This window comes from Hypanus sabinus, unplaced genomic scaffold (assembly GCF_030144855.1).
Source record: "Hypanus sabinus isolate sHypSab1 unplaced genomic scaffold, sHypSab1.hap1 scaffold_2352, whole genome shotgun sequence".
Taxonomy (NCBI): domain Eukaryota; kingdom Metazoa; phylum Chordata; class Chondrichthyes; order Myliobatiformes; family Dasyatidae; genus Hypanus; species Hypanus sabinus.
Window position 1 is genome coordinate 1 of NW_026780468.1, and position 22,054 is coordinate 22,054.

The following is a 22,054-nucleotide window of genomic DNA, read 5'->3' on the forward strand; positions in this document are numbered from 1 at the left end:
GGGGCTGATTCACCCCTCTCCCTCCCTCCCTGACCCAGGGGTCGGTGGGACAGGGACAGGGAGGGGAAACCGGGGCTGATTCACCCCTCTCCCTCCCTCCCTGACCCAGTGGTCGGTGGGACAGGGAACCGGGGCTGATTCACCCCTCTCCCTCCCTCCCTGACCCAGGGGTCGGTGGGACAGGGAACACAGGGCTGATTCACCCCTCTCCCTCCCTCCCTGACCCAGGGGTCGGTGGGACAGGGGTGGGGAGGGGGTACCGGGGCCGATTCACCCCTCTCCCTCCCTCCCTCACCCAGGGGTCGGTGGGACAGGGAACACAGGGCTGATTCACCCCTCTCCCTCCCTCCCTGACCCAGGGGTCGGTGGGACAGGGAACCGGGGCTGATTCACACCTCTCCCTCCCTCCCTGACCCAGGGGTCGGTGGGACAGGGGTGGGGAGGGATTCACTCCTCACGTGTGAGACGTTTTCATCTTTTTCTGCACGTTCTTGGGGATGTCGTCGTCCGAGGTTTTGACCTTTGACCTGGTACGAGCCGTCTTTTTCTCCTTTTGAATGCGGCCTTCTGGGAAGAAACAGGGAGGGGAGGGAGAGGGGGAGGAGGAGAGATAGAGAGGGAAGAGAGGGGGAGAAAGAGGGAAAGAGGGGGTGAGACAGGGAGAGGGGGTGGGGAGAGGGGAAAGGGGGTGGGGAGAGCAGGGAGAGTGGTGAGAGAGGGGGAGAATGAGAGACAGCAAGAGAAAGGAATTGAGTGAGAGGGAGAAAGAGTGAGAGAGGGGAGAGAGGGGGTGAGAGGAGGACAGAGTGATTGAGCAAGGGAAGGCGAGAGAGGGAGAGGGAGAAGAGGAGCGGGTAAGGGGAGGAACAGAGGAGAGACTGCCGCGATTCCTGACTGGAATTTCGGTGTGCACGCTCTCCCGGGATCGAACAGAGCGAACCCCACCTCTCCCTCTTCCGCCCCGTCCCGACGACCCTGCTCGGCCATTTGATACGGTCGCGTCCACACCGGCAGTGGGCCCACCTGCCCCGCCCGACAACCCCGGCCCGGCAAAAGTCTCGCTGTGAGGTTTCCCCGGTATTACACAGACTCTCCACCCTCTGGGCAAAGCAGCCCCTCCTCATTCCTCCCCCCGAATCTTGAGGCTACGTCCCCTCGTCCCAAGTCTCACCAACCAGTGGAAGCCACGTCCCTGCCTCCGTCTCACCTGGCCCCCTCCAAGGGTTCTGGTGGGATCGGGGACCAGCCGGGACAGACAGGGGGAGCACAGCCGATGGGCCGAATGGCCTCATTCTGCTCCTGTGGTATTGGCACCCGGAAGACACCCGCCTGTTCTTCTGAATTCCAGCAACTACGGCCCCAGGGGACCCCACCAGGAAACATCCTCTCCACATCCACTCTATCTGTGTCCTCTGCTCCTCTCCAAATCCACTCTATCTGTGTCCTCTGGTCCCAGACTCCCCCACTCCAGGGAAACATCCTCTCTACATCTACTCTATCTGTGTCCTCTGCTCCTCTCCACATCCACTCTATCTGTGTCCTCTGCTCCTCTCCACATCCACTCTATGTGTGCCCTCTTGTCCTAGACTCCCCCACTATAGGAAACATCCTCTCCACATCCACTCTATCTGTGTCCTCTGGTCCTAGACTCCCCCACTACAGGAAACATCCTCTCCACATCCACTCTATCTGTGTCCTCTGGTCCTAGACTCCCCCACTACAGGAAACATTCTCTCCACATCCACTCTATCTGTGTCCTCTGGTCCTCTCCACATCCACTCTGTCTGTGTCCTTTGGTCCCAGACTCCCCAACTACAGGAAACATCCTCTCCACATCCACTCTATCTGTGTCCTCTGGTCCTAGACTCCCCCACTGCAGGAAACATCCTCTCCACATCAACTCTATCTGTGTTTCTAGACTCCCCCACTACGGTAAACATCCTCTCCACATCCACTCTATCTGTGTCCTCTGGTCCTAGACTCCCCCACTACAGGAAACGTCCTCTCTACATCCACTCTATCTGTGTCCTCTGGTCCTGGACTCCCCCACTTACAGGAAACAGCCTCTTCACATCCACTCTATCTGTGTCCTCTGGTCCTCTCCACATCCACTCTATCTGTGTCCTCTGGTCCTAGACTCCCCCACTACGGGAAACATCCTCTCCACATCCACTCTATCTGTGTCCTCTGGTCCTCTCCACATCCACTCTGTCTGTGTCCTTTGGTCCCAGACTCCCCAACTACAGGAAACATCCTCTCCACATCCACTCTATCTGTGTCCTCTGGTCCTAGACTCCCCCACTACAGGAAACATCCTCTCCACATCCACTCTACCGGTGTCCTCTGGTCCTAGACTCCCCCATCACGGGAAACATCATCTCTATGACCACTCTGTCTCGGCCTTTCAACATTTGATGCGTTTCAATGAGATCCCCCCCATTCTTCTGAACTCCAACCCAGAGCCATCAAACTCACCTCATACATTAAGCCTTGCACAGTTTCTTAACTCTACCCACAAGGACTCTGCACCTTCAGGTCTAATGCCACCTATTTTTTTTTTAGCAGCACAGTCCCCCCATCCCCTCCACCTCCGTATCTGTGCTTTCGTTAAACTCCCAACTGTGATCTTCTTTCCACCATATGTGCCAATCTCTAACTGTGCAACAAAATCTTCCTGGAGTTTGGCCTTCACTGGGATGTTGGCCTTCATTGGGATGTTGGCCTTCACTGGGATGTTGGCCTTCACTGGGATGTTGGCCTTCACTGGGATGTTGGCCTCCATTGGGATGTTGGCCTTCACTGGGAGTTTGGCCTCCATTGGGATGTTGGCCTTCACTGGGAGTTTGGCCTCCATTGGGATGTTGGCCTTCACTGGGAGTTTGGCCTCCATTGGGATGTTGGCCTTCACTGGGAGTTTGGCCTTCATTGGGATGTTGGCCTCCATTGGGATGTTGGCCTTCACTGGGAGTTTGGCCTTCATTGGGATGTTGGCCTTCACTGGGAGTTTGGCCTCCATTGGGATGTTGGCCTTCACTGGGAGTTTGGCCTTCATTGGGATGTTGGCCTCCATTGGGATGTTGGCCTTCACTGGGAGTTTGGCCTCCATTGGGATGTTGGCCTCCATTGGGATGTTGGCCTTCACTGGGAGTTTGGCCTCCATTGGGATGTTGGCCTTCACTGGGAGTTTGGCCTTCACTGGGTTGTTGGTCTTCACTGGGAAGTTGGCCTTCATTGGGAGGTTGGTCTTCATTGGGAGGTTGGTCTTCATTGGGAGTTTGGTCTTCACTGGGAAGTTGTCCTTCAAGTGGGACGTTGGCCTTCTCTGCGAGAGGGTTTGAATTTGAGAGCGGGAGGTTACGCTGCGACTGTACCGGGTCCTGGTGAGGCCGCACCTGGAGTACTGCGTGCAGTTCCGGTCTCCTGACTTGAGGAATGATGATATACTGGCTTTGGAGGCAGTGCAGAGAAAGCCCATGGGGTTGATTCCAGAAATTAGGGGGTCAAACTATGAGGAGAGATTGAGTCACCTGGGGATGTACTCGCTGAAATTCAGAAGAACGAGAGGAGATCTTGAAGAAACAGGCAAAATTATGAAAGGGATGGATAAGATAGAGGCAGGAAAGTTGTTTCCACTGGTAGGTCAGACTACAGCTAGGGGACACAGCCTCAAGATTTAGGACGGGGATGAAGAGGAACTGCTTCTAGACTCCCACTATCAGAAAGATCATCTCTGCGTCCTCTCTATCGAGGCCTTTCACCACATTGAATTCCAGGGAGGACAGTCCGAGGGGACTCCCTGCACATCGGAAGCACCCTTCTCCTCCGTGCAATGCAGGACAACAGTGCGTGTGCACTCCGGGGAACCAAAGCAAACTCCGAATCGTGAAGCCTCGATCCCCAGGCGGAACAGGGGTCCACCCGCTGAATACTGGGAAACCCCGATCATATCCTCAATCATGACACAGGGATAGGTGTAGGGAGGGAGGGGTGTAGGGGAGGGAGGGAATGAGGGAGACGGGGAGGGTTGTAAGGGAGGGAGGGGGTGATGGAGATGGGGAGGGGTGTAGGGGAGAGGGTGACGGAGACGGGGAGGAGTGGAGGGGAGGGAGGGGTGACGGAGACGGGGAGGAGTGTAGGGGAGGGAGAGGGTGACAGAGACGGGGAGTGTAGGGAAGGGAGGGGGTGACGGAGACAGGGAGGAGGGGGTGACGGCAAGGGGTGTAGGGGAGGGAGGGGTGACGGAGACAGGGAGGGGTGTAGGGGAGGGAGGGGGTGACGGAGACAGGGAGGGGTGTAGGTGCGGGAAGGGGCAACGGAGATGGAGAGGGGTGTAGGGGATTACACGGGAGGGACAGGGTCGCAGGGCTGGGACGGACACAACTCCAGGGAGGAAGGGGGACCCGGGCCTGCGTTAACTTACTTTTCTTGCCCTTGCTGGAACAGCTGTCGCAGTCGCTGGATTCGATCTGCTTCTCCTTGAGGTCGGCCTCGAAGCGGGCCAGGTCTGTGTCCAGCCGGCGGATGTGCTTGTCCACCTGAGGGGTGAGGACAGAGGGTACGGTGTGGGTCTCAGGGCCACCGACGCTCCCGCAGGGTCAAGGGAAGACCACTCCCCCCCCCCCCCCACATCCTCCCCTGCAGAACGATAGGAGCTCCCAGAGGTCTCGCGGAGGAATGGGAGGTTTCTCGGAGATGGGGGACCCCGACGGGATTCGAAGATGTCAACGCCCGGGTCGGAGAGACCCCACCGAGGGACGGGAGACTGAACGCGCCTCGCGGGTGGACAGGAGGTCCGAGGTTGGAGAGCTCCCGTGGAAAACAGGCTCATCCCGCTGCAAGGGGGGGAATTATCACCCGGAAATTGGAGGCTCCCGTGAGACCTGAAGGGTCCCAGAGAGAACTGGAATGTTCCCTTGGCACCTCGGAGGTCCATTGAGACCCGGGAAGTCCCACTGCAATCTGGGTGGCCGCACAGAGATCTGAGAGGAGGTCCCAAGAGATCTAAGAAGACCTACTGAGATCTGGGAGGTCCCACCAAGATCTGAGAGGTGTTACTGAGCTCTTGAGGTGTTCCACCAAGATGCCACTGGGATACGCGAGGTCACTGGAGTCCCACTGAGATCTGGTACGTCTTAGTGAGATGATGGGTGTCCCAATGAGATCTGGGAGGGACCCATCATGATCAGAGATGTCCCACTGAAAGCAAAATAGTCTGATTGAGATCTGAGAAGCCCACAGATACCTGAGATGTCCCACAAAAATCTGAGAGATCCCTGAACATCTGAAAATCCCCACAGATCTGCCTTGTTCCATTGAGATCCTGGGAGCCCTAATGGGATCTGGAAGGACCCACTGAGATCTGAGAGGACCCACCGGGATGTCCACTGAGATCTGAGCGATCCCATTGAGAGCTCCCCACACATCCATAAAGTCCCATTGAGATCCTGCGATGAGCTGTTGGAAGCTTGGGTGTACCAACGGGATCTGGGATGTCCCCTCTGAAGATCTGAGAGATCTCAACGGGAGTCGAAACGTCCCTGGAGATCTGAAAGGTCCCACCGAGATCTGGGATGTTCCATTGAGAAATGAGAGGTCCCGTTGAAACCTAGGAGGTCCCAATGACAGCTGACACAGTCTCACTGTGAGCAGATCGGTCTCACTGAGGGCTGGGAGGTCCCATTGGTATGTGAGAGGACCCCGGACATCCGTAAAGTCCTATTGAGAACCTGGGCATCCCAATGGGATCTGGGAGGCCCCAGAGATCTGAGAGGAGCCACCAAGATCTGAGAGATCCCATTGGTCTATCAGAGGTCCCCAGACATCTGTAAAGTCCTATTGAGATCTGCCATGTTCCACTGAGATCTTGAGATCTGAGAGATCTCACCGAGACCCGGGACAACCCACTGAGCTCTTGGTAACCGAATGAGGTCCGGGATGTTCCACTGGAAGGCCAACTGAAATCCAGGAGGTCCCGCTGAGGTCTGGGAGGTCCCGCTGAGGTCTGGGAGGACCCGCTGAGGTCGGGGAGGACCCGCTGAGGTCTGGGAGGACCCGCTGAGGTCTGGGAGGTCCCGCTGAGGTCTGGAGGTCCCGCTGAGGTCTGGGAGGACCCGCTGAGGTCTGGGAGGACCCGCTGAGGTCTGGGAGGTCCCGCTGAGGTCTGGGAGGACCCGCTGAGGTCTGGGAGGTCCCGCTGAGGTCTGGGAGGTCCCGCTGAGGTCTGGGAGGTCCCGCTGAGGTCTGGGAGGACCCGCTGAGGTCTGGGAGGACCCGCTGAGGTCTGGGAGGTCCCGCTGAGGCCTGGGAGGTCCCGCTGAGGCCTGGGAGGTCCCGCTGAGGCCTGGGAGGTCCCGCTGAGGTCTGGGAGGTCCTGCTGAGGTCTGGGAGGACCCAGGGGAGGTCCAACAGAGGAAACTGGGATGGAGTGCCCACACTGTCCCCCCTCAGGAACCTACCATCTCGTAGGTCTGCATGGCCAGCTGGACCTTGTCGTCGCCGAACTCCTTGCACTTGCTGTAGGCACTCTGGATCTGGCGGACCAGCTGCAGCTTCTGCTCAGAGCCCAGCGTGCGGGCGTTGGAGACGTACTCGCCCGCCAGCTTATCGATCTCCACCTTCAGATCTGCCCGGGGGGGGGGGGGGGGGAGAGAGAGTAAAAGAGAGGGGGGAGAGAGATGGATATCAAGAGAGATGTAGGTGCAGAGAGAAAGATATAAATAGAGAGACAGGGAGAGAGTCAGAAAGAGTGAGAGAGAGGCAGGGAGGAAGGAGAGAGTGAGAGTCAGAGAGAGAGAGAGAGCAAAAGAGAGGGGGGAGAGAGATGGATATTGAGAGAGATGTAGGTGCAGAGAGAAAGATAGAGATAGAGACAGGAGAGAGTCAGAAAGAGTGAGAGAGAGAGAGGGAGGGAGGAGAGAGAGAGAGTCAGAGAGAGAGATGGATATCGAGAGAGATGTAGGTGCAGAGAGATAGAGATAGAGAGACAGGGAGAGAGGGGGAGAGAGGGATATCGAGAGAGGATAGATAGAGACGGAGAGAATCAGAAAGAGAGAGAGAGGGGGAGAGAGAGAGGGGAGAGAGATGGATAGCGAGACAGATGTAGATGGAGAGAGAAAGAGATAGAGAGACAGGGAGAGAGTCAGAAACAGAGAGAGAATGAGAGAGAGAGAGAGAGAGGGGAGAGAGTGTGAGAGAGAGAGGCAGGGAGGGAGGAGAGAGATTGAGAGCCAGAGAGAGAGAGTTGAGGATGGAGAGAGCAAAATAGATAGAGATAGAGAGATGGGGAGAGAGTCAAAAATAGTGAGAGAGAGAGAGGCAGGGAGGGAGGAGAGAGAGAGTGAGAGTCAGAGAGAAAGACAGTGAGAGAGAGTAAAAGAGAGGGGGGAGATATCGAGAGATGTAGATGGAGAGACAGAGAGAAAGATGGAGATAGAGAGACAGCAGCAAAGAAAGATGGAAAGAGGGAGAGAGAGGTGAGAGTGAGGGAGGGAAGGTGAGGGAGGGAAGGGTCCAGAGAAAATGAGGGGGGAGAGTACGTAGAAAGAGAGGGTCAGAGAGAGAGGGGAGAGAAACAGAGAGGAATGGGGGAGAGGGCAGAGAGCAGGGGCGAGAGAGGGGGAGAGAGCAGAAAGAGGGGGAGAGAGGTGGAGAGGGATGGAGGGGCAGAGAAATATGAGAGAGGGGGGATGAGACAGAGGGGAGAGAAATGGAGAGGGATGGAGGTGGAGAGAGAGGGGTGAGACAGAGGGAGAGAAATGGAGGGATGGAGGCGGAGAGAGAGGGGAGAGCAGTAGGAAAGAGGTTATTATGGTGGGATGTGGGAACGAGGGGGAGAGTCCAGGACCCCTGGGACTGAAGGGGAGGGGAGGGCGGTCGGGAATGCCGAGAACTGGGGGTGGTGGTGGGGGGAGATAGGGCCCCGGGGCCCACGAGGGCCGAGCGGAGGAAGTCCGGGACCCCCCGCCAGGATCCTCGGGCGGGAGATGCACTCACCTTCCGTCCTCTGGTCCAGATCCCTCATGAGCTGGAAATTCCTCTGGAGTTCAAAGGGGAGGTTCTCGATGCTGGAGGACGGAGGGAGGGAGGATTCGGTCAGCTGAGGAGATACTACACCAAAGATCTGGGCTGCACTCTCTCTCTCTCTCTCTCTCACTCACTCACAGCATCGCAATACGTGGAAACTGGCCCGTCCGCCCCCAGGAAGATGGATCTCAGTGCTCTATACAGTGACGGATATGTACCATCATAATAAACTCGCTTCCAACTGCGATAAAGAAATCTGAATCCCATAGCACAGTGCTCTATACAGTGACGGATATGTACCATCATAATAAACTCGCTTCCAACTGCGATAAAGAAATCTGAATCCCATAGCACAGTGCTCTATACAGTGACGGATATAAACTTAAATCTGAATCCCATGTCAGAATGTTTCCACGTGGATGTGTCAAATGAAACTGGGGGGGGGGGGGGGAGGAGATAAAGGGAGGGACTGACGGAGAAGGAGACATGGCGGGGGGGGTGAGAGAGACAAGGGTAGAGAGAGGGCGTGAGAGAGAGAGGGGGGAAACGGGGAGATAGAGAGGGATAGAGAGACAGAGATAGAGTGAAAGAGATGGAGACAGAGACAGAGAGTAATAGAGATAGAGGGGGAGAGAGAGGCAGAGAGATAAAGGGGAGAGATAGAAAGAGATGGTGAGAGAGACAGAGAGAGGGAGAGGAGGAGAGAGAGGGAGAGGTAGATATAACACCCTGAGAAAGGTTTCACTGCTAATGGGGGGGGAGAGAGAGGGTGGGCGGGGGGGGGGGGGAAGGAGCAAGGGAGATAGAGGGAGAGCCGGAGAAAGAGGGGGAAATAAAGAGATAAAGATCAGGGTGGTATCAAAAATGTCACGTTAAAGCGGTGTGCGAAATTGGTCACCTACCCACAGGAAACTTGCTAAAGAACTTACAGGGGAGAGAGCAAACAGGCTCGGACCTCATTCCCGGGGACGTTGAGGGGATACTTGCCCAGGGGCCCGCAGAATTCTGAGAGGGTATCCTCCGAGGTCAGGTGCCACCACAGCCAGAGGGTCGTGGGTCAAGGGTGAAAGGCTAGATGCCCAAGGAGAACACGAGGGGAACTTCTTCACCCGGAGGGGGTGGGGTGTTGAGAGAGTGTGGGTCTGATGGGGGGGTTATAAGACGACAAGAGGCATGGATTTGAGTACAGGAGCAGGGAGGTTCTACTGCAGTTGTACAAGGCCTTGGTGAGACTGCACCTGGAGTATTGTGTGCAGTTTTGGTCCCAGGAGCAGGGAGGTTCTACCGCAGTTGTACAAGGCCTTGGTGAGACCACACCTGGAGTATTGTGTGCAGTTTTGGTCCCCTAATCTGAGGAAAGACATTCTTGCCATAGAGGGAGTACAGAGAAGGTTCACCAGATTGATTCCTGGGATGGCAGGACTTTCATCTGAAGAAAGACTGGATCGACTGGGCTTATACTCACTGGAATTTAGAAGATTGAGGGGGGATCTTACTGAAACATATAAAATCCTAAAGGGATTGGATAGCCTAGATGCAGGAAGATTGTTCCCGACGTTGGGGAAGTCCAGAACGAGGGGTCACAGTTTAAGGATAAAGGGGAAGCCTTTTAGGACCGAGATGAGGAAAAACTTCTTCACACAGAGAGTGGTGAGTCTGTGGAATTCTCTGCCACAGGAAACAGTTGAGGCCGGTTCATTGGATATATTTGAGAGGGAGTTAGATATGGCCCTTGTGTCTAAAGGGATCAGGGGGTATGGAGAGAAAGCAGGTACAGGGTTCTGAGTTGGATGATCAGCCATGATCATACTGAATGGCGGTACAGGCTCGAAGGGCCGAATGGCCTACCCCTGCACCTGTTTTCCATCTTTCTATGTACAGATTAGAATGGGAATGGACTCTCTCCTCCCTTTTGACCCCACACGTCCCTCCCCCCACTCACGCTCTGTCGATAAGCCTCTGTTCCTCCCTCCCTGCCGGTGGGCAGAGCGTATCCACGGCCTCACGCAATCGCATCTCCCTTCCCCGGTGTCCTGACGCGGGCAGTGCCGACAGCGCACTGAGTCTGCGACGACTCGTCCGCAGATTGTGGACCGGGCCTACCTGCCCCGTTTCTCTCGAGGAAATTACTGATTCGGTCGGTCGAACTCCCAAGGGCACGCTGTGAACCGCAAGTTAATTGCGAGCGGGACGGCTTAATGAAACCGTAAGACCATGTGACGCAGGATTAGAATTAGGCCATTCCGCCCATCGAGTCTGCTCCGCCATTCAATCACGGCCGATCCTTTCCCCCCTATCTCCCCCTCAGCCCCAGTTCCCGGCCTTCTCCTGTAACCTTCGATGCCGAGTCCAGTCAAGAACCTGTCGATCTCGGCCACCCAGCCCCACCAGCTGCACGCGGCAAAAACTCCCACAGATTCACCACCCAGTTCTGGCTGAAGGAATTTCTCCGCGTCTCTGTTTCGAAAGGGCGCCCCTCTATCCTGAGGCCGCGCCCCTCTCACCCCAGACTCCCCCACCTCTCTGCATCCACTCTGTCCAGGCCTTTCGACATTCGAGAGGTTTCAATGAGATCCCCCGCTCATCTTTCTGAAATTCCGGCGATCACAAACGCTCCTGGTGTGATAACCCTTTCCTTCCCGGAGTCCTCCCAGTGAACCTCCTCCGATGCCAGCACCTCTCTTCTGAGGTGAGGGGCCCAAAACTGTTCACGATACTCAAGGCGAGTAGATTGAAAGTGAGTTGTTGAAAGATTGGAGCGACTGGGCTTGTACACACTGGAATTTAGAAGGACGAGAGGGGATCTGATTGAAACGTGTAAGATTATTGAGGGATTGAACACGCTGGAGGCAGGAAACACGTTCCCGATGTTGGGGGGAGTCCAGAACCAGAGGCCACAGTTTGAGAATAAGGGGTGGGCCATTTTGAACGGAGTTGAGGAGAAACTTTTTCACCCAGAGAGTGGTGGATCTGTAGAATGCTCTGCCTCAGAAGGCAGTGGAGGCCAATTCTCTGGATGCTTTCAAGAGAGAGTTAGATAGAGCTCTTATAGATAGCGGAGTCAAGGGATGCGGGGAGAGGGCAGGAACGGAGCATTGATTGTGGATGATCAGACATGATCACAGTGAATGGCTCGAAGGGCCGAATGGCCTACTCCTGCAGCTACTGTCCATTGCGAGGCCTCACCAGAGCCTTATAAAACCTCAGCATCACATCCTCACTCTTGTATTCCAGACCTCTCGAGGTGAATGCTGACGTGGCGTTTGCCTTCCTCACTGCACGTTCACCCCCAGGGTGCCCTGCTCGAGGACTCCCGAGTCTCAGATTCCTAGAGAAACTGCTGCACCGACAGCTCGCAAGGTCAGGGACGCGCAGCCGGGAGAAACGCTTACGCAAAGCGCAGAAACTGGGGCCAACCCCGTGATCCGTCGCGAGGCGAAAGCGGCCGGGGAAGTTCACCAGCGGAGCGACGTTCGGAAACTCGGCTTTCCAAAGCGGCGCCTGGCGAGCAAATCGGGGTTCGGACGGCTTCGCGAGAGTGCGGGGGATCCCAGGGGGAGATCAAAGTGTCTTGTTGACAGCGTTGGCTGTTAAAACAGATAGCCCGGCACGTAAAATTCAGGGCACACACGCTGTCGTCGCCGGGCAAAATAAAAAAAAAATTGCACGACGCCGTGTTCTTTTGCGCGCTGGTGGTGGTCACAAATTTGAAGGGAACATTGGACGCGGCTACCGCCCGCAGAACCTCAGATGGCGACGAGGGGGTGTACGGGAGCAGGCTAGACCAGCTGGTGAGGTGGTGTCGCAGCAACAATCATATAACAATGACAGCACGGAAACAGGCCATTTGGCCCTTCCAGTCCGTGCCGAACGCTGACTCTCACCTAGTCCCACCGACCCGCACTCAGCCCATAACCCTCCACTCCTTTCCTGTCCATATACCTGTCCAATTTTACTTTAAATGACAATACCGAACCGGCCTCTACCACTTCTACTGGAAGCTCGTTCCACACAGCCACCACTCTCTGAGTAAAGAAATTCCCCCTCTTGTTACCCCTAAACTTTTGCCCCCTAACTCTCAACTCATGTCCTCTTGTTTGAATCTCCCCTACTCTCAATGGAAAAAGCCTATCCACGGCAACTCTATCTATCCCCCTCATAATTTTAAATACCTCTATCAAGTCCCCCCTCAACCTTCGACACTCCAAAGAATAAAGACCTAACTTGTTCAACCTTTCCCTGTAACTTAGGTGCTGACCGACCGACCACCGACCCGCACTCAGCCTGTCCACGTATCACAACCTTGTGCTCAACATCAGTAAGACCGAGGAATTTCCTGTTCTCTTCAGAAAGGGTGAGACGAGAGAACACACACTCACGTGCACGTGCGCACACACACACACACACACACACTCACGTGCACGTGCGCACACACAGACACACACACACTCACACTCTCACACACACACACACTCACACTCTCACACACACACACTCACACTCACACACACACACACTCACACTCTCACACACACACACTCACACTCTCACACACACACACACTCACACTCTCACACACACACAGACACACACACTCACTCTTCGGTTGTCCATTGAAATCCGACGACGACCTCCGCTCCTTTAACGGCAAGATCTTTCGATGACTCCAGTCCGACCCCTGACCCACAAGCTCCGCTGCAGGTGGGACACGTATACGTGGCTGCATTTCTGCTGCCTTCCACTTGTTCCTTCCAGCTCCAGGATTCAAGCCCCGTCCCCACACACAACTGTTGTCGAGTGTTCCGGCCAGCAGCAACATCCTCCGGGTCCTCGGGTCTGATCGCGTTCTTCATCCGATCCTCATAGTGCTTCTTCGGCCCGCCAGCTGAGCGTCGACCGTGACGTAGCTGGCCCTTCAGCGCCCTGCGGGGCATCCTTATCACGTGCCCCAGCCACTGCAACGGTCGCTGGGTGATCACGGCCTCGATGCCTCTGCGGTTGGTCTTCAGTGCGAGGCGCCCGCTCACGCCAGGCAATCCCCAGGATGCGCCGGAGGCGGCTGATGTGGAAGTGCTCCAAGGACTTGACGTGATGGCTGTAGGTTACCCAGGCTTCACAGTCATAAAGGAGGGTGGTGACACAGACCGCTTGGTATAGGGTGACACACACCAACCAGGCAGCAGGTGCAGGGGTAGGCCATTCGGCCCTTCCAGCCAGCCCCACCAGTCACTGTGATCATGGCTGATCATCCACAATCAGTACCCCGTTCCTGCCCTCTCCCCGTATCCCCTGACTCCGCTATCTTTAAGAGCTCTATCTAACTCTATCTTTCTTGAAAGCACCCAGAGAATTGGCCTCCACTGCCTTCTGGGGCAGAGCATCCCACAGATCCACCACTCTCCGGGTGAAAAAGTTTTTCCTCAACTCCGTTCTAAATGGCCCGCCCCTTATTCTCAAACTGTGGCCTCTGGTTCTGGACTCCCCCCAACATCGGGAACGTGTTTCCTGCCTCCAGCGTGTCCAATCCCTTAATAATCTTATATGTTTCAATCAGATCCCCTCCCATCCTTCTAAATTCCAGTGTATACAAGACCAGTCGCTCCAATCTTTCAACATGTGACAGTCCCGCCATCCCGGGAATTAACCTCGTGAACCTGCGCTGCACTCCCTCAATAGCAAGAATGGCCTTCCTCAGATTTGGAAACCAAAACTGAACACAGTACTCCAGGTGTGGTCTCACCAGGGCCCTGTACAACTGCAGAAGGACCTCTTTGCTCCTGTACTCGACTCCCCTTGTTATGAAGGCCAACATGCCGTTAGTTTCCGATCGGCTGCATCCCCTGTACCCCAGGCGATCAGGGGAATGGGGAACCCCCCCCCCCCCCGGCATCGGGGACACCTTCAGGGAGCAATGCATCCTCCGTTACAGACCCAGGGAGGACATACAGGAGCCCGACCGAGCGCACGGGCAATCACACCGTTGGGCAGTGGCGTGAAACCGGGAGGGGTCACCACCAGCCAACAAAGGGAGCGGAGACAACCCTGGAATGGTGCTGGGAGGGGCGGAGGCAGAGAGGGGAGGCAGTGCATCCCATGATGGAGGGATATTGAGAGAGAGGGATGTAGATGGAGAGACAGGAAGAGAGAGACACACACACAGGGTGATGGTATTGAGAGATGTAGATGGAGTCAGAGAGGGAGCTGGATATTGAGAATGTAAACGGAGAGAAAGAGAGAGAGAGAACACAGAGAGAAAGGGAGAGAGAGAAAAGGGGAAGGGGGAGAGAGAGCTGGATATTGAGAGATGTAGATGGAGACAGAGAGAAAGATAGAGAGAAGAACACAGGGAATGGGGGAGATAGAGAGAAAGGGAAAGGGGGAGATAGAGAGAAAGGGGTAAGGGGGAGAGAGAGAGAAAGGGGGAAGGGGGAGAGAGAGAGAAAGGGGGAAGGGGGAGAGAGAGTTGGATATTGAGAGATGTAGATGGAGACAGAGAGAGAGAGAGAGAGAGAAAGGGGGAAGGGGGAGAGAGAGTTGGATATTGAAAGAGATGTAGATGGAGACAGAGAGAAAGATAGAGAGAAGAACACAGGGAAAGGGGGAGAGAGAGAGAAAAGGGGGAGAGAGAGTTGGATATTGAAAGAGATGTAGATGGAGACAGAGAGAGAGAGATGCAGATGGAGAGAGAAAGAGAAAGCGCACGTGGGAGAGAGGGAGGGAGAGAGAGAGAGAAGGGGAAGGGGGAGAGAGAGTTGGATATTGAGAGAGATGTAGATGGACAGAGAGAGAAAGAGAGCGCACGTGGGAGAGAGAGAGAGAGAGAGAAGGGGAAGGGGGAGAGAGAGTTGGATATTGAGAGATGTAGATGGAGACAGAGAGAGAGAGAGGGGGAAGGGGGAGAGAGAGTTGGATATTGAAAGAGATGTAGATGGAGACAGAGAGAAAGATAGAGAGAAGAACACAGGGAAAGGGGGAGAGAGAGAGAAAAGGGGAAGGGGAGAGAGAGTTGGATATTGAAAGAGATGTAGATGGAGACAGAGAGAGAGAGAGATGCAGATGGAGAGAGAAAGAGAAAGACAGCGCACGTGGGAGAGAGGGAGGGAGAGAGAGAGAGAAGGGGAAGGGGGAGAGAGAGTTGGATATTGAGAGAGATGTAGATGGAGAGAGAGAAAGGGGGAAGGGGGAGAGAGAATTGGATATTGAGAGAGATGTAGATGGAGACAGAGAGAGAGAGAGAGAAAGGGGGAAGGGGGAGAGAGAGTTGGATATTGAGAGAGATGTAGATGGAGACAGAGACAGAGAAAGAGAAAGGGGGAAGGGGGAGAGAGAGTTGGATATTGAGAGATGTAGATGGAGACAGAGAGAGAGAGAGAGAAAGAAAGGGGGAAGGGGGAGAGAGAGTTGGATATTGAGAGATGTAGATGGAGACAGAGAGAGAGAGAGGGGGAAGGGGGAGAGAGAGTTGGATATTGAAAGAGATGTAGATGGAGACAGAGAGAAAGATAGAGAGAAGAACACAGGGAAAGGGGGAGAGAGAGAGAAAAGGGGAAGGGGAGAGAGAGTTGGATATTGAAAGAGATGTAGATGGAGACAGAGAGAGAGAGATGCAGATGGAGAGAGAAAGACAGCGCACGTGGGAGAGAGGGAGGGAGAGAGAGTTGGATATTGAGAGAGATGTAGATGGAGAGAGAGAAAGGGGGAAGGGGGAGAGAGAGTTGGATATTGAGAGAGATGTAGATGGAGACAGAGAGAGAGAGAGAGAGAGAAAGGGGGAAGGGGGAGAGAGAGTTGGATATTGAGAGAGATGTAGATGGAGACAGAGAGAGAGAGAGAAAGGGGGAAGGGGGAGAGAGAGTTGGATATTGAGAGAGATGTAGATGGAGACAGAGAGAGAGAGAGAGAAAGGGGGAAGGGGGAGAGAGAGTTGGATATTGAGAGAGATGTAGATGGAGACAGAGAGAGAGAGAGAGAAAGGGGGAAGGGGGAGAGAGTTGGATATTGAGAGAGATGTAGATGGAGACAGAGAGAGAAAGAGAGCGCACGTGGGAGAGAGAGAAGGGGAAGGGGGAGAGAGGGAGAGAGACACCTCTCATAATATGCAGAGGGGAGGTGGACCTGGTGGCCAGGCAAACAGCCTCTTCCTTGATGCCCACAGACAAAGGAGAGACGCTCCCTGACCTCCGGAGATCTCTCCCCCAACATCAGCGGCAAGGAGTTCCGAACGCCCGGCAAGGACAGATCTGGACCTCGCCTGCCAGTCCACCTGCTTCGCCCGCAGTCCGGGAAAGCGGGCCTGTCACATCAGCGTGGAACCCGCCCGCCCGCCCAGGGGTCGTTTGCGCTGCAGCCAGACTCAAAAACGGGTTCCCCCCCTCAGGCAGCGAGGCTGATCGACCCCCCCCCCCGCCACCCCTCCCTATCCCCTCCCCCACCCACCAGCACCTTATCATTCCCTGTCGGAGTTGCTCAATGGACCAAGCACTGCCGGGTCCCCCAGCGTCACTTTATTGGCCCAGTCAATCTCTGTATATAAACCCTCTTATGTATTTATATGTGCCGTGTTTTTAAACTATAGAAACATAGAAAAACCCACGGCACAATACAGGCCCCTCGGCCCACAAAGTTGTGCTGAACATGTTCCTACCCTAGAAATTACTAGGCTTACCCATAGCTCTCTATATTTTTAAGCTCCGTATACCCATCCAGGAGTCTCTTAAAGACCCTATCGTTTCCACCTCCACCACCGTTGCCGACAGCCCGTTCCACACACTCACCACTCTCTGAGTGAAAAACTCACCCCTGACATCTCCTCTGTACCTACTCCCCAGCACCTCAAACCCGTGTCCTCTTGTGGCAACCATTTCAGCCCCGGGGAAAAGCCTCTGACTATCCACACGATCAATGCCTCTCATCGTCTTGTACACCTCTATCGGGTCACCTCTCGTCCTCCGTCACTCCGAGGAGAAAAGGCCGAGTTCACTCAACCTGTTCTCATAGGGCATGCTCCCCAATCCGGGCAACATCCTTGTCAATCTCCTCTGCACCCTTTCTATGGCTTCCACGTCCTTCCTGTAGTGAGGCGACCGGAACTGAGCACAGTACTCCAAGTGGGGTCTGACCAGGGTCCGATAGAGCTGCAACATTACCAATCTACAACACGATCAATGCCTTAACTGGGGGCGGGGGGGGGGGGGGAAGTTTGGGCACCCCCTGTCAAAATCTCTGTTACTGTGAATAGTTAAGCCAGTAAAAGATGATCTGATTTCCCAAGGAAAACTGTCTTATGTCTGTATATTTAAGCCAACCTGCATAGGCTCGACGCCGGTGTGAGCGTCTATACTTGTGCGTTTGCGTGCCTGCGCCGCCAAAATGCTACTGCGCCACCGTGTCGACTCTCTTCAAACAACAGCGGCTTTAAGCTGAGCGCATCACGTTGGGAGTCGGGGGCCGAGAAAGGCCGGACGAGGTCGGATCACCGGAATCTCCTGCAACGCGGAGACGAGGGAAGGACCGCCAGAGGGTAGGGCCGCCGGACGGGTCGAGGCAGAGGGAGGGCATTCCAAATACCCTCGGACGTCGGCAAGCAGACTTGGCTCGTCGCTCAGAAGCGACCGGAGGAGACACGATGCTCCCGAGCGGGCCAGTCACAGTCGTCGCGGTCTGCGTCGCCCGAAGTCACATTTCTGGGGAGGTGTGCGTCAGGCTACAACGCAGAGGTATAAGTTGGCCTTTACCGTGTCTCTAAATTATTGTTGTATTCTTCATCTTATCGGGTTGGGTCGGGAGTGAAGCCACCTTGATCTTGATCTCAGGTGTGGATAGCAGACCGCTGGCAGGGGAGATAACCAACTTCCTCCGCGGGTTGTCACCTCCCCGTCAACACCCCCCCCCCCCCGATATTTACCGACACGCGCTCCCGGCGTGCGGGACGGGTGATTCCGAGAGCGGAAGGGTTATCGTTCCGGGAACGTTCCTTGGCTCCGGGGCTGCCCTCGCTGGTATTCCGAAGGACGGGCGTGGGGGGGGGGGGGGGGGAGGGAGAGTCTCGCTGAAACTTTTCAAACGTTGGGAGGCCGAGATGGAGCGGACGCAGAGAGGATGCTTCCCGTGGTGGCGCTGGGTCTAGGACAAGATGCTGCCTGGATTGGGGATTGATTCCTGGGATGGCAGGACTTTCATGTGAAGAAAGACTGGATCGACGAGGCTTATACTCACTGGAATTTAGCAGACTGAGGGGGGATCTTATTAAAACGTATAAAATCCTAAAGGGATTGGACAGGCTCGATGCAGGAAGATTGTTTCCGATGTTGGGGAAGTCCAGAACGAGGGGTCACAGTTTAAGGATAAAGGGGAAGCCTTTTTGGACCGAGATGAGGAAAAACTTCATCACACAGAGAGTGGTGAATCTGTGGAATTCTCTGCCACGGGAAACAGTTGAGGCCGGTTCATTGGATATATTTAAGAGGGAGTTAGATATGGCCCTTGTGGCTAAAGGGATCAGGGGGTACGGAGAGAAAGCACGTACAGGGTTCTGTTGGATGATCAGCCATAATCATACTGAATGGCGGTGCAGGTTCGAAAGGCTGAATGGCCTACTCCTGTACCTATTTTCCATCTTTCTATGTTTCTATGAATGAACTCGGCCTTTTCTCCTCGGAGCGACGGAGGATGAGAGGTGACCCGATAGAGGTGTACAAGATGATGAGAGGCATTGATGGGTGTGGATAGTCAGAGGCTTTTCCCCGGGGCTGAAACGGTTGCCACAAGAGGACACGGGTTTGAGGTGCTGGGGAGTAGGTACAGAGGAGATGTCAGGGGTGAGTTTTTCACCCAGAGAGTGGTGAGTGTGTGGAACGGGCTGTCGGCAACGGTGGTGGAGGTGGAAACGATGGGGTCTTTAAGAGACTTTTAGATAGGTACATGGAGCTTAGAAAAATAGAGGGTGATGCGGTAGGGAAATTCTGGGCAATTTGCAGAGTGGTCGGGGCAGCATCGTGGACAGAAGGGCCTGCAATGTGCTGGGGATTTACCACGTCCTGTGGTCTAAGGGAGCACAGCCTCAGGATAGAGGTGCGGAGAAATCCCCCAGCCAGAGGCCGGTGAATCTGGGGGAGGGTTTGTTAGCACAGGCGGCCGTGGAGTCGGCTGTACTTAAGGCAGAGATCGATGGGTTCTCAGTGCAGGAAGAAAGCTCGCCAGGCAGGGTGCTTGGCAGCCCTGTGCCTTGCCGACAAATTTCACCGCGGATGCCAACTAATTCTCTGAGCTCACATTGTGGGACGCAGTCCCCCCCAAACCCTCTCTCTGAGTATTATGGGATGTAATGCCACCTTCTCTCTTCATATTGATGCAATGCTCCCCCTCTGCATATTATGGGATGTAATGCCCCCAACCCCTCTCTCTGCGTATTATGGGATGCAATGCCCCCAACCCCTCTCTCTGCGTATTATGGGATGTAATGCCACCTTCTCTCCTCATATTGATGCAATGCTCCCCTCTGCATATTATGGGATGTAATGCCACCTTCTCTCTTCATATTGATGCAATGCTCCCCCTCTGCATATTATGGGATGTAATGCCCCCAACCCCTCTCTCTGCGTATTATGGGATGTAATGCCCCCAACCCCTCTCTCTGCGTATTATGGGATGTAATGCCACCTTCTCTCCTCATATTGATGCAATGCTCCCCTCTGCATATTATGGGATGTAATGCCCCCAACCCCTCTCTCTGCGTATTATGGGATGTAATGCCCCCAACCCCTCTCTCTGCGTATTATGGGATGTAATGCCACCTTCTCTCCTCATATTGATGCAATGCTCCCCCTCTACACATTATGGGATGTAATGCCCCCCCCCCCCGCTCTCTCTGCATATTATGGGATGCAATGCCCCCAACCCCTCTCTCTGCATATCATGGCATGCAGTGCCCCCCTCTCGCTGCACATTATGGGATGTAATACTTCCCTCTCTCTATGCATATCAGGGGATACAATGCCCCCAACCCCTCTCTGCATATTATGGGATGCAATCGCCGCCCGACCCTCTCTATACATATTAATGAGTGCACCACGCCGTCAAAGATCAGAATGTGCAATGCTCCCCCCTTCCCTCTGCAAATTCAGGGGTGCAGGGCCCTCCGCTCGGCACACTATGCGATGCATTCCCACCCCATCCGAACCCCTCTGCACATGATCCACACCCCCCCCACCCCCACCGGAGGTCATTTCCAGTTGCACCGCCCCTCTGGGCGACAGTCCGCCCACCCTCCCCCGACCCATCCCCCCGGCCCCGTTCCCACTCACTGTCCAGGTAATGCTCCAGGTACATCCCGGCCGCCATCTTCCCCGCACGGTTGTCAGGGGAGCCCCTCCCCCGCACTTCCTGGTCACCGCCGGAAGTCAGACTCCCCCCTTTCGCCCCAATGCTGGCAGGCGGACGTGAGGAAGCGAGACGGCGGCCATGTTTGTTGCTGGCGCCGCCCGCCTGGGCTCGGTACCGCCGCGCATGCGCTGCCTCTCACCCTCCCACCTCCCCAAAGAGGGGGGCGGTGGGGAGGAGAGAAAATCCGGTGCCGCGCCTGCGCAGCTCGCACTGCCGGTGGAGGAACAAGCGGCCGCTTCATGCGCAGGCGCCCTCGCCGCCCCGCCGCCGGTTGCTGGCACGGCGCCTGCGCACTGTTGACATGAAGTCAAGGAGGCACGGGCAGCCCCTTTGCGTCATTTGGCTCCCTTCACCAACTTCACCCTCATCCCCTTGCGTCTCTTCGTAGCCCTGAGGAATGCATCTCCCTATTCTCCAGATGCTCTGCAAGACCTGACACCACGAGACAGGGCCAATCGGCCCCTCGCGTAATGCTCCGACATTCCAACTCGACTCATTTACTATCCCTCTCAACCCCCCCTATTCTCCTCCCTTCTTCCAATAACGTTTGGCTAAAGAAATCCCTCCTCGTATCCATTCTAATGGGACGTCCCTCTGTTCTGAGGCTGTGCCCTCCGGTCCTCAGCACAATAATCCTCTCCACATCCACTCTATCTGTGCCCTCTGGTCCCAGACTCCCCCACTACAGGAAACATCCTCTCCACATCCACTCTATCTGTGGTCCTAGACTCCCCCACTACAGGAAACATCCTCTCCACATCCACTCTATCTGTGTCCTCTGGTCCTAGACTCCCCCACTACAGGAAACATCCTCTCCACATCCACTCTATCTGTGTCCTCTGGTCCTAGACTCCCCCACTACAGGAAACATCCTCTCCACATCCACTCTATCTGTGCCCTCTGGTCCCAGACTCCCCCACTACAGGAAACATCCTCTCCACATCCACTCTATCTGTGTCCTCTGGTCCTAGACTCCCCCACTACAGGAAACATCCTCTCCACATCCACTCTATCTGTGTCCTCTGGTCCTAGACTCCCCCACGACAAGAAACATCCTCTCCACATCCACTCTATCTGTGTCCTCTGGTCCTAGACTCCCCAACTACAGGAAACATACTCTCCACATCCACTCTATCTCTGTCCTCTGGTCCCAGACTCCCCCACTACAGGAAACATCCTCTCCACATCCACTCTATCTGTGTCCTCTGGTCCTAGACTCCCCAACTACAGGAAACATACTCTCCACATCCACTCTGTGTCCTCTGGTCCTAGACTCCCCCACTACAGGAAACATCCTCTCCACATCCACTCTCTCTGTGTCCTCTGGTCCCAGACTCCCCCACTACAGGAAACATCCTCTCCACATCCACTCTCTGTGTCCTCTGGTCCCAGACTCCCCCACTACAGGAAACATCCTCTCCACATCCACTCTATCTGTGTCCTCTGGTCCTAGACTCCCCCACTACAGGAAACATCCTCTCCACATCCACTCTCTCTGTGTCCTCTGGTCCCAGACTCCCCCACTACAGGAAACATCCTCTCCACATCCACTCTATCTGTGTCCTCTGGTCCTAGACTCCCCCACTACAGGAAACATCCTCTCCACATCCACTCTCTCTGTGTCCTCTGGTCCTGGACTCTCCCACTACAG

The 22,054-nt window shown here is 55.2% G+C and overlaps 1 protein-coding gene across 2 annotated transcripts; it reads right to left on the reverse strand.

The window, feature by feature from the left end:
- Nucleotides 1–439: 439 nt before the first annotated feature.
- Nucleotides 440–20,527, reverse strand: LOC132387920 (inhibitor of growth protein 4-like). 2 transcript variants are annotated; one of them, XM_059960239.1, is made up of 5 exons: nt 20,324–20,527; nt 7,993–8,063; nt 6,456–6,622; nt 4,421–4,535; nt 440–567 (listed from the first exon to the last, which is right to left on the reverse strand). In XM_059960239.1, exons 1-5 carry the CDS (start codon nt 20,359–20,361, stop codon nt 455–457), a joined length of 504 nt encoding a protein of 167 aa, XP_059816222.1. In that variant the 5' UTR covers nt 20,362–20,527; the 3' UTR covers nt 440–454. The 2 variants fall into 2 exon arrangements, with proteins under 2 accessions (XP_059816222.1, XP_059816221.1); XM_059960238.1 differs by having other exon boundaries at nt 440–564; nt 20,324–20,515.
- Nucleotides 20,528–22,054: the final 1,527 nt, after the last annotated feature.